Raw genomic sequence first — 12,044 nt, forward strand, 5'->3', positions numbered from 1 at the left:
AATGTTATTATTAACCACTGATCTAGCTCCATCACTGACTATAATTCCCATCAGCCCCAGCCAGCACAGCTGTAGCTGCTGATGGGCTTTGTAGTCTAAAGCACCTGGAATGAAGACATTTGGTGAAGGCTGAACTAAGTAACACTCAAGAGGCAGACTAAACCCTTCATATTCAGAAGGAACCTTTTCACTCTCTGGGGTAAATGCTACTAATAAATAATTGTGGTCCAAAATGGCCATGCCAGCTGGGGTCAATGGGAGTTGTCGTCAGAAGCATCTGGAGGGAACCAGGTTGACAAAGGCTGTCCCAAGAACTCATCTTTGAAACTCTATTAAGAGTGAATTATGACCCACAAATTAAATACAATTCTATTTATTTATTATCAAATCCCTTGAATATATAATTTTTAAAAAAGCCCACTAGACTTCCACTAGTTCAGCAATTACATAAACCAAATCTAAATGCTGCTGAATGGTGGAATATATCTTAAAGCAGCAATAATGATATAACCCAGAAGCTGACAGCATTAATGTAAACTAGATATCATAATTAAACATTTGCCGGTCAATACTTGGATTTCCAGAGATCAGGCAGGGGCCCTTAATTTTCAGTATTTTTGCAATAGCATTCCAAGCATTATTTTTAAAAATGCACTGATATATAAATAACTTTTTTTAAAAAGCACACTGGAATTTTAAAAAACAACAGTTGAGGGTCTTTGGTATCTCTAATGTCAAGTAAGTCTATTGGAACTTATTTTCTGTTGTAGTTGCATCAAAGAAGGAAGTAACACAGAAACATATGGAATCAGTAGAAATCAGAGACACAGAAAAACAAAGCAGAATAGGAGTGAAATTTTCCTGGTGTGTAAAATTTCCATCCATCACTAATTGGGGAGTGTATGGCAGTGGTGTAGCGTGGGGGGTGCAGGGGGGGCTGGCCGCACCGGGCGCAACATCTGGGGGGGCGCGCTCGCCACCTCCGGAGTCGCCGAAGAGCCTCGGGCGCAGGCTATAGCAGAGCCCCATGTCTCGGGAAGGAGGAAGCCCCGGCCATGGGCGCTGCCCCCAAGTGGTGCAGCCGGAGCCAGGCGGCGAAGGGGAGCCTGGGGGAGCGGAGGTGCCGCGGGGACACGGCTCGGGAGCTGCCGCTGAGGAGCCAGAGCATCGTCCCCGGGAGGAGAGGAGGAGCGGTGGCAGCGGCTGCTACTGCAAAGCAGGGAGAGAAGGAGGCTGTGGCGGCGGCGGGGAGCCGGGCAGGGAAGTTGCTGCTGGGGATGAAGAGGCGGCGGTGGCGGGAGGCGGACTTCTTTCCCTCTCTGGTGCTGCTGCTGTGAGGCGCTTGCCAGCCCACCGGCCCCTCCTGAGCGGTATATGGGTGGGCGGACGGGGTGGGTGGGGGAGAGGCGCCGGGCCCGCCTCGTGCCCTGACAGGAGCCGCCACTGTGCCCGCGGGCGCCCTTGACGCGGCGCCCCTTATGCCGCCTCGAGAGGCGTTGGGGGGCAGCGAGACTCCGCCGGGCCCCGCCCCTCACTCCGCACTCGGCTTCAGGGCTGTCTTGCGAGGGGGCGGCGGGAAAAGGCTCTGAGGAGAACCCCGCTCGCTGTCCCGCGTCGCTTTTCCTCACGTCGTTTTCCCTTTCCCTTGAGGGGACGGGGAGGTGAAGGGAGCCCGCCTTCCTCCTCGCACGTGGTGAGTCGTCGGTGGAGGTAGAGAAACCACGCACATTAGATATTCATCATCATCATCATCATCATAATGGTTTGAAATTTAAGACTCCCCCCCCCCAAGGAAAAGGCACTTTCTTGCCCTGCCCGTGGACCAGGAGGTCATGGAGGGCGAGACCTTCAGCAGCGGGGCCCTTATTTGCGCTGCCAGCCTGACCTTCACCCTCTTACATATAGAGAGGAAAGGAGACAAGGAGGTGCAAAGGCTTGCGGGGCAGAAGTAAGCCCCGCTGAGTTCATCAGGGGTGCCAACGTGAATACAGTATGATATTGGGGGGGGGGAGGCAGGTAAGCCCCGCCCTGCATAGTTGATCACATTGGCAATGCCCATCAACTGGGGGACTGGCCCCCTCAAATGTTTTATTGGGGGGCCTGAAGCAGTGGCGTAGCGTGGGGGTGCAGGGGGGGGGCGGGCGCAACATCTTGGGGGGGGGCGCGCTCGCACTCGAGTGCTAAAATCCACGGGTTAGGGGGAGCAAATTACTTGCCTTGCCCCGGGTGCTGACAACCCACGCTACGCCACTGGTGTATGGTTGACTCTTCATCAGAGACTGGCTGATGAAGGATTGCAGAGCATGGTTTTCTCCAATCTGGTCACTCCAGAAGTTTTGGACTATTGATCCCAGCATGCACTGGCTAGGGCCAATGGAAGCTGTAGACCAAAACATCTGGAGGGCATCAGGTTGAGGAAGGCTGGCACAGGGCCAGCATAAATATCCCCCTCTCCTCTCTGATAAATCCAGCCTTTGTGACTTTAAAAATACTTGCATCTAGTGACTCTACATGGGGGCCCACATTATTATGGAAGACCCCACTGTACAAGTAAATTCCCAGCACATTGTAAACGATCCCAGAGAGAACAGTTCTACCTTAGACTTCTCCCTGAGATGCAAGCATTCTACATGCCAGGATTAAAAGAAAACAAAAATTTGTGCAGAGAAGCATCTAGTCCTGTCTTTCTGAAGTGGTCCAGCCCGGATGCAGGTTGACCACCACCCCAGTGAGAATTAAGCCAGAATCAGGAATTTTGAGTTGATTATCGTGGGCTTGCTTGCGGTTCAACACAAAAGCACTGTGAGCACCACTGTCTCTTTGGTACCACCGAGCTACACCTAGAAGACGTTGGTGCCCATTTGACCTTCAGGCCTTCAGTTATTTCTTGAAAAACTTCTTATTGAGGAGGAAGATCAGGAGGTTGACGTTGATTCTGGCTTTGTCAAACATTTTCATGATAGCGACACCCTCATACTGGAGCTGGAGGAGGTCCTGAGAAAGAGCAGGTATGGAGAGAGGAAAGTCAGCCGCATTTAAGTGTGGTAGCGTCTGCCCTATGGAACTCCCTGCCTATTGATACAAGGCAGGCACCTTCACTGTACTCTTTGGCTCCTGCTAAAAAAATTGTTTGTTTCAACAAGCCTACCCAGATGTTGTTGTGTGTTTTAGTCTGCTTTTTTGTTTATTTGCTGATTTCAGTCTTTAAAAATGTTTTAAATTGCCTTGAGATTTAGAAGGCGATTAATAAATTAATTATAATAGCAATAAAGCACACTACCTTGAGCTCCTTGGAAATAAACCTAAGAATGGAACTGCCCTTGTGGACCTAGAATTGCACACTGGCAATGCTATAATTTGAGCAAAAGGACAGCTCTGCCAGCTCCTTACCTGGTAGTGGAGCTGAAACTTCTCCATGTCAACTCCCATAAATTTTGCCTTCACCTGGAACTTGCCAGCTTCACCGCAAGGGATTATTTCAAATATCACATTCCTGAGTCTGGGAAAAGAGGGAGGAGGGGGGGAAAATGATGGCAATTTTAAAACCATAGGGGAGAAAGAGGGCAACTGGAGGTCAGGATCCTGGGATAATTCTTGGTACCAAGTGACAGAATGGAATAGTGGCTAGTGGTTTGGTTTTCAGTGGTGAACAAACTGAACTCAGCCACCAAATGCATTTGGGAAAGGTATTCCTGTCTCCACTGACAGGTAGTGGCTCTTGTCAGGGGGGATTTCCAGAGAGGGAAACCAGGGATTGAACCTGTGAGACTCTGCACACACAACACATGGTCTGCCACTGAGCTAAAGCCCTTCCTTATGGAACAGAAACTCTGATTTCGTGCAAGCTTGCCGGTTCGACCTTAGATGGCTCACACTAGCAGACCACGCAAACGAGCTGGCAGCCATTTCAAGAACCAACACTCTGGGGAGAGGCTAAAGTTACAAAAGCCTGAGAGCATGGAGAGAGGAGCTGTAGCTTCTATTGGATGGAACTGGAGAGGGCAGGAGGTGCCTGGACTTACTGGCTGGCTGGCAGGTCTTCAATCTCCAGCAAAACACCTTTCTCAAAGAGGCGGGCTGCCGTGTAATGCAAGGTTGCCTGTTTCTTGCTGGGCCTGTAAAAGAAAGGGATATGCATGGTGTTTGTAGACAGGGCCTTTTTAACAACCCTAATGGTCCCTTCCGACTCTGCCCATCTACTTGCCCTCTTTACTAAACACAAGCCGAGCCAGAGAATGCCTCAACTGCTGGTGTAGCCCAGGGCTGGCTAGTCCTTTTAGGCCAGATGGTCACTCGCACCCTTGGCCAACCCCTGGGGGGAGGTTCATGTAGGCCATCCCCCCACCCTCACACACACTCTTTCTCACATATACAGGATTATAAAATTATAAAAACCATACGATAAAAGCAGTAGTAAAAATATACGAATAAAACTCTTTGGCAAGGATATACAATCGGACCTGGGATCTCAAACGCCTCGGCTCCCGAGTAAATCAGCTCCTGAATGATTGAAATGTGGAAGTGAGTGTTCTGGTTTTCGAATGATTTTCGGAAGCCAAACGTCTGACATGGCTTCCGATTGGCTGTAGGACACTCCTGCAGCCAATTGGAAGCCGTGCCTTGGTTTTCGAACGGTTTCGGGGGTTGAACGGACTCCCGGAACACATTCTGTTAGAGAACCAAGGTACGACTGTATACAGCAGGGGGAGGGGGAAAGTAACTTCAGGCCCAAGTGCCACAATTGGTCCTCCAAACAGCTCTATCCAGCCCTAAGGATTCTCTCCAGCCACAGACCCCCCACGTCAAACTCGCCCTGCTTTGAGCCCTCCCCTCAAGTGCTTTGGCCTGGCCAGAATGTATGAGTGTAGGTAGCATGAACAACTGAATTCAGATAGAAGTGAGATTTATTCATTTCATTTTATTGATTAAATTTATATTGTGCCCTTCATCAGAAGATCTCGGGGTTTTTCACAGAATTAAAAAAAATAGATGATAGAAAATGAAGGTGCCAAGAAGGACAGAGTGGTAATTACCTAAAAGCAAAATCCTTAAGGAAGTCCCATTGCAGTAATCCAACATGGAGGTTACCAGGGCATAGATACCCTTGGCCACACCACATTTTGCCAGGGACCTGATGCAAGCGGAGAACATGCCCTGCGCTACAGCCCCCCCCCCCCAACAATTTCTGGCTCAGGTGCATCAGTTACAAGCCTGAGATTAATACCAGGCTTACTTGTTTCTAGCTGCCAGGTTGTCCAGACACGTCCGGATGTACTGGTTGTAGTAGTCGACCTGCTCCTCAAAGAACATCCTCTTGGTGCTGAGGCTGTGCAGAGTCTGGCGCAGCTTGGACAGCTCCATCTTGCGCTGTTGTCGGTATTTCCTCTGGTTGCGGATGTCCTATGGGCAAGAAGGGCAGGGTATGTGCAAAGGAGATTTGGCCCAGCGTAAGCTGAGACCGTTGGAAGCATAGAGATGTTTGCCTACCAAGCCAAAGCCCTTCCCCCAAAGTGGACTGTCCTGTTTTGTTGGCTAGAAAGAGATCTTATGAGCACCCTCCAGATGGTTTGGACTACAACTCCCATCAGCCACAGCATTATATGGCTATGCCAACAGGGACTTGCAGTTCCAAACAACTTGAGGGTACCAGGTAGGTGAAGGCAGATAGATCCATCCCAGCAATAAAAAATATTTTGCCCCTTGTGATGCATGGTACATCTTCTCCATTTGCTGCTCATTGTCTTGTTCTTCCCTTGAGATTTCTCAGGCACAGAGCCCTGCATACCTTGGCCATCTCATTGATGATGTCCTGGTACTGGTTGGCAGAGTCCACCATGCCCAGGCTCTCAAGACGCCGCAGATTCTTGAGGACGATCCGCTGCTTCTCTGCTATTGAGAGGTGGCTGTTACTGACCAGAGTGTGGTTGCATCTCAACTTGTCTGGGGCTTGGGTGTTGCATAAGGCCCTTCTCTTCATAAGGTGGTGGTGGAGGGCTTCCTGGAGAGAAAGAGAAGACTGGCTCATGCTTTTCTACTTACGCTATAGTGAAAATATTTCACAGTAGGTGGGAAGGGAGAGTGGTGCCTTGCCAATGTCCTGCATGATGGGTTTTATTAGCTTTAAAGCTGCATCGATGGCCAATCGTTACATGCTGAATTTCACTTACTAAGAGTGAGAAATGGTCTCATGATCCTGGTACAAAAACAGTTTTTTCTCCCCAACTGCATACACTCAAGATTTACTTGCAAATATTTATCCATCCAGAAATTGATTTTGTTTTTAACAACTTAAAAACCTTTCGGCTGTGCCTTCCATTTTCTGCAATACACACAGGCACCTATGTTGCAGAATGGACTTACCTGTTCCTCTGATGCCTTCGTCTGCAGTATCTCCACAAGAGAATCGCCTGGTTGGAACTGGATCACATCAACCAGCATCTGCTTAGTACTTTAAGAGATAGAAGAAGATAGTGATCCAGTTTTGGTATCTGCAGAGGAAATTTTCACTTGCCCCACCTCCCCCAAGCATTTCCTAAACTAATAGTGGGGGGGGGGTAAGAGAGCTGGAGGGGGGAATCACATCTGGCAACCAATGAGCCCCTTTGGTTTCAGACAGTACATGGGTTGCCGAGTCTAAAAAGCTCAAGACACAAATTTTCACGGGCCTCTAGCAGCTTTTGTGCTCACTGGAAGGACAGATCGTGAAGCTGAGGCTCCAGTACTTTGGCCACCTCATGAGAAGAGAAGACTCCCTGGAGAAGACACTGATGCTGGGAAAGATGGAGGGCACAAGGAGAAGGGGGCGACAGAGGATGAGATGGTTGGATAGTGTTCTCGAAGCCACAAACATGAGTCTGACCAAACTGCGGGAGGTAGTGGAGGACAGAGGTGCCTGGCGTGCTCTGGTCCATGGGGTCACGAAGAGTCGGACACGACTAAACAACAACAACAACAGCAGCTTTTGTGGCTCATTTACCAGGTGCAATGTATTCAGCATTAACTCTGGAAGTGTATACTTGATTCTGACCAAACTAAGCCTCCTGATGAAATATCTTGTCATTATTTTCAGCTCTGCCACCACACTACAATTACTGTGCTTTAATGCAGGATAGTTGCTTTATCATTCTAGCTGGAGATCTCTATGAAACCTCAGCAAACAGGAGTTGAGGGTCTGCTTTGCAAGCCCAGGTTCAGTTGTTGGAATTTCCAGTTAAAACTACCATGGAAATAAGGGCTGAAAATTACTGTATTCCTTTGGCTGAGCCACTACCTATCAGCGTTGACCAGCCTCCACCAATATCATACTCTCCAGATGTTTTGAACTATAGGTTCCATCAGCCCCAGCCAACTTGGCCTACACGCTGGACTACAGCTTTGCTACCTGGAGTGAAGGGGAGTTGTGGTCTTCAAAACATCTAGACAACACTAGGTTGGGCAAAGCCTGATGTTCAGCAGTACTGAGCTTAATGGACCAATGAGCTGACTCAGTCTAAAGCATCTTCTTACATTCACAGCAAAATAGGATTGACAGGCACCTGGGCAAGGACATCCCTTCTTTAGGCAAAATTTCACACTGGGTTGTTGGAACAAGAACCAGGATCTTAGGCATGGGATTTTGGCTCTAACCCTGCACAAATTTAGGCAGCTTCCTGGGAGCACTTAGATTATATATCTGGCCCAGGAAGTCAATTCACACACAAAACCTGTTTGGGCAGGTTTGCTTGTAATTTTCTGCCAGTTACAAAAATGATAGTGATGCACTCTGCCCTGTCTCTGACATTATTTAATATTTGAAAGGTTTCAGGTCTTTAAATGTGGGCGTGTCCATTGTTTACTCTTGTCACTTTCTTGGTGGTTATTATTCATTGCAATTCTAACTATTCTTCCTGTATGAGCCCAGAGTAGTTATGCATCATCATCCTTTTTAAAAAGGCTTTTGCTATAATTGATACACCTAAAACTATATCTTTAAGATATAGAAACATCCTCATGTTGCTGAGTCCTCAGATAGCATTCGTATCCCAAAAGCCAGGGTAGGCCTGTTACGATGCAGTCATAAACCCACCTCAACAACAAGCTTTCCGTATCCTTTCCCCCCTCAATATTGGCCTCCGCCACATCAAATTTGTTGCCAAGGATGAGTGAAATTTCCGTCTTGGCGAGCTGAGTCAGAGTTTGCTCCGAAGTCCCATTTGCTCCGTGTCCCACACTGTCGCCTGCAAATAATAATAAAACAAACATCAATAATATAAAATAAGAAAAATCAGAAGTACCACTAGCTATCTCAGCTTCAGATTAAACCTCGGCATCTCCAAAACAATTCACAGCAATATAATCTAACTCTTTCCTTCTAGTCTTTTTTTTGCTGCCAGTGCAAAAAAGAGCCACTTTTTGTATCACAAAGCCACTTGTGTCACTCAAAATAAATTTGATTGTTTCTACCAAGGCATTCCTGTTTCAGTATGTCAGCAAAGGTTTCAGAAATCTCTCTTGGAATCCCATATAAAGGACAGATCAACAGACAGTGAACGGCATATTCCACCTGATATTGGCTACAAATACTGCGAAAAAGAAATATTTTTACAAATGAAAAGTAAGTCTTTACTCATGCGTGCAAATGAATAGATGGGGCCTCAATGTTCAGGAAGGGTTGTGGGTAAGCCTGCGGAGGATTGAATTATACTTTATTCTTTTACTTCCCTACCCAGTCTTTATCAGTGATCTCTCCCCCTCCTATCACAGGGACTGTTCAAGATAGCACTTCTACTGCTAGTACTGCCACATTCTTAGGAGTGTTAACTGGGTTATCATTCTGGCAACATGCATCTGATGAAGTGGTCTATGATTCATGGAAGTTTATGCCACAATAAATGTGTTAGTCTTTAAGGTCCCACAAGTCACTCTCGTCGCTTTTCCTGCAAGAGACTAGCACAACTATCCCTCTGGAAAATGAAATTTGTCAAGTTGAAATTTGTGCTGTGCTTTACCCATTAGAGACTGGATGGTGGGCAAGCCTCCAAGGTCTTCTAGAAGTTCGTGTAGAGGGTCTCGAGGATCAGGAGCCACGGAGCGCTGGTGCTCCAGCAGCAACTATCAAAATACCAAAGGCAGAGAGATGGGCAGAGATGAAAGGCCATAAATGCATTGCTTGTTTATTTATGTGCATAAATATCTTAGGCTGCTTTTCTGCCAAAAAGGCATTCAAAGAAACATACAAGGACACCAGAATAAAATAAATGCATCAGAATGCTGAAAGCACCAATCAACCAATATAAATATAAAATGCTATTTTAAAAACAGATGTAAAAATCCAGTTTAAAAGGGGAACAGGAGTTAGAACAAAAATGGAACTGGGAAAGAAAAATGAATCAAGAAGAATAAGGTAGCCAACTGAACTCATTGCCACAAGAGGGTGCTATTACAGCAAATACAAAAGCATCGATGGCACAGTTAATTACTAATATCCACAGAAAATGATAGCTTAGTGTGAACAAGTAAACCTGAAGTATCCCAGAGTGAAGACCACAGCCACATCATTCTTCCCCCAGTGCTGTTGCTACTGGGCTACCCGGCACTAAACCATGGTTTGGTTTAAGGTAACATCTGAACCCAGGATCATGGTTTATGAATGGCAAATCAAGAACAATAAAATTGTGGCTCAGTCGGGTAGCACAGTAGCATCAGAACCAGGCAGGAGCACTGTTGCCACGGTCTTTACTCCAGAAACCCACAGGTTTGAATGTTCCTTCTAAAGTTCCAGCCCTTCTCAACCTTGGGTCCCCAGATGTTTTTGGCCTACAACTCCCATCATCCCTGACCACTGGTCCTGTCAGCTAGGGATCATGGGAGTTGCAGGCCAAAAACATCTGGGGACCCAAGGTTGAGAACCACTGTTTGGCTTAGTGTTTTCTGTGAAGCATTTGTTAATAACTTCATTGTGCATAGTTTGGATCAGTGGTTCCCAAAGCAGATAGACAGATAGAGTGGTGAATGGCACTATTTAGCGGGAAGAAACTCCAATAAAAATCCTTGTTATTACCTATTTTTACATGGCTGTTTGTTTGTATATCTTTCAAAAAAATTTATATATATGGATGTTTTATGATGGCCTATATTTGTAATGCCTAATAAAGGTTTGGCTAAGTAAGTAAGTAAGTAAGTAAGTAAGTAAGTAAGTAAGTATAATTTCACCCCCTCACCTTATGTGTGTTAATTAGCTCCCCAACTGTTATGTAGACCACTGGCTTTGTGATGGCCACCATCTCTGAATACTTGTCAATATTAAACCTCTCTTCTGGTTCAGGGACAGAACAGGCAGCACTGATGAATCTTCTAAAAGGTGCAGAATGAAAAACCAAATCAAACCATGAAGGGTGTCCCCCTCCCCACATACTCATGCTCAAGTCGGGTCGTTTCCTTCAAGGCTAGGATATTTGGAGGCCTGACACTCTCCATGATGCCTTTAATTCAATGCAGTCATGCATAAAAGCCCATACATTTGATTCTTTACTAGTCTGATGTAACATATTAGTGGCTTAAGGTAAAGGTGGCAAGACTTCAGACTTGCAGGATCTAATCTTTTTCTCATCAGTCAACCAACAAAACAAAAAAACCAAGCAGCAGAGCAGCACAGGGATCAGGTGCAATGTAACTGGCTGATACTCCCATTTTACAGATAGAAACATAAAGGCCAAGAGAAAAAAAATTAGTACAAAGCTTGCCAGTGAAGCTTTTGTATGTTCAATTTTAACTTCCAAATATCTTTAGGAAATTGATTAATAAGAACGCAGGAAGCTGCCTTACATTGAGTCAGACCATTGGGTCCATTTAGCAGAGTATTGTCTGAACTGACTGGCAGCAGCTCTCCAAGGTTTCAGGCAGGACTCTCTCTCAGGCCGACCACTGGGGGGCTGAATATGGGACCCCACTCCACACCCCTACAACCCTCTATCCTCCTTCCAGCCAAGCAAGAGATAGGATCACAGTTCAAGAGCACATTCTAGTCAGGCAAAAGCACTCAAAGAGGGCGTGGAACAAGGCCTGTGAGAGCCCCAAGGGCCAAGCAGAGAGGCGCCCATTGTTTCCAGGCCTCATTCCACTCAGCAGTTCTTCAAACCAACCTGAATTTAAGGTGGGTTTCCTCTAGGTACTGGTTCACTACCCGCAAGTGGCTGTTTTCCCCTTCAAAGAGTTGGTTGGCAGCGGCGTGCTGCAAGACCTTCGCAATGGAGCCCAGGTTGCGCCTGTGGTCGGGGTGGAGCGCTACCCCAGCCGAGACGTCAACAATATCAAAGCCATCAGGGGCCACCACAGCCGGGTTCATGAAACGGTAGTAGAGCAGGTTCCCAACCACCTAGGAGAGGGGTTGGCCGACTGTGTTAAACATTTACAGCTGAGCAGGGTCGCCTTCATTAGAGCCCAACTTTTTAAAGCTTCCATCCCAAGCAGAATTGAATAACTGATAATATTTGTTTAACGTATTATACTATGGTGTGGGGAGGCCATTTTTTCTGCCAAAATGCCAGGACTACATCGGTACATCTTCTTTCTCTCAGCCTCGTTGTCAAGTCCCCAATTCCCGCCATTTCTCCTTGCCCTTTTCAATTTCCCTCTGATTATTTTTAAAGGAATGATTAAAAACAGAACAACAGGCAGTACTCATAATGTAGTACTATAAATCTTAGACCCAAGTCCTGCCTTCGAGAAGCCGAGGGTCAGAAGAATACAAAATGGCTAGTGTGGCAGCCATCTTAAAAGTCACTTCCCAGCGCGGCTGCAGCAAGCATTTGGCCCACGCTAACGCACCCCAGAAACCGCAACTCGAACTCTTGTCCTGCTGATTACGGCCATCCGTCCCTCAAGGCCATAAATACACCCACCTTGTAGATCTCGTCCTCTGTAGAATTTGGAAACTTCTCTTGTAAGGACGTCTTCAAGACTTTGGCAATGTAGCGCATCCCATAACTAGAGGCGAGGGCAGAGGGAGAGCAAAGTGCCCATTATAGTGAAAACTGTAGCTCATATTCGTATTCGTCATTTTCATA

At 46.7% G+C, this 12,044-nt stretch overlaps 1 protein-coding gene across 2 annotated transcripts in view; it reads right to left on the bottom strand.

Annotated features, from left to right (window-relative positions):
* Window positions 1-2,258: 2,258 nt before the first annotated feature.
* IQGAP3 (IQ motif containing GTPase activating protein 3) overlaps window positions 2,259-12,044 on the bottom strand; it is a 51,137-nt gene continuing 41,351 nt past the window's right edge. For both annotated transcript variants that reach the window (XM_053370075.1, XM_053370076.1), the window contains 11 exons: window positions 11,880-11,964; window positions 11,121-11,353; window positions 10,200-10,332; window positions 8,988-9,090; window positions 8,066-8,216; window positions 6,361-6,448; window positions 5,786-5,998; window positions 5,234-5,400; window positions 4,023-4,115; window positions 3,391-3,499; window positions 2,259-2,994 (listed from right to left, as the gene is read on the bottom strand). In XM_053370075.1, the coding sequence (XP_053226050.1) occupies window positions 2,881-2,994; window positions 3,391-3,499; window positions 4,023-4,115; window positions 5,234-5,400; window positions 5,786-5,998; window positions 6,361-6,448; window positions 8,066-8,216; window positions 8,988-9,090; window positions 10,200-10,332; window positions 11,121-11,353; window positions 11,880-11,964 (1,489 nt within the window). In that variant the 3' untranslated portion in view covers window positions 2,259-2,880. The remainder of the gene's footprint in view (window positions 2,995-3,390; window positions 3,500-4,022; window positions 4,116-5,233; window positions 5,401-5,785; window positions 5,999-6,360; window positions 6,449-8,065; window positions 8,217-8,987; window positions 9,091-10,199; window positions 10,333-11,120; window positions 11,354-11,879; window positions 11,965-12,044) is intronic.

This window comes from Podarcis raffonei, chromosome 16, assembly GCF_027172205.1.
Source record: "Podarcis raffonei isolate rPodRaf1 chromosome 16, rPodRaf1.pri, whole genome shotgun sequence".
Taxonomy (NCBI): Eukaryota; Metazoa; Chordata; class Lepidosauria; order Squamata; family Lacertidae; genus Podarcis; species Podarcis raffonei.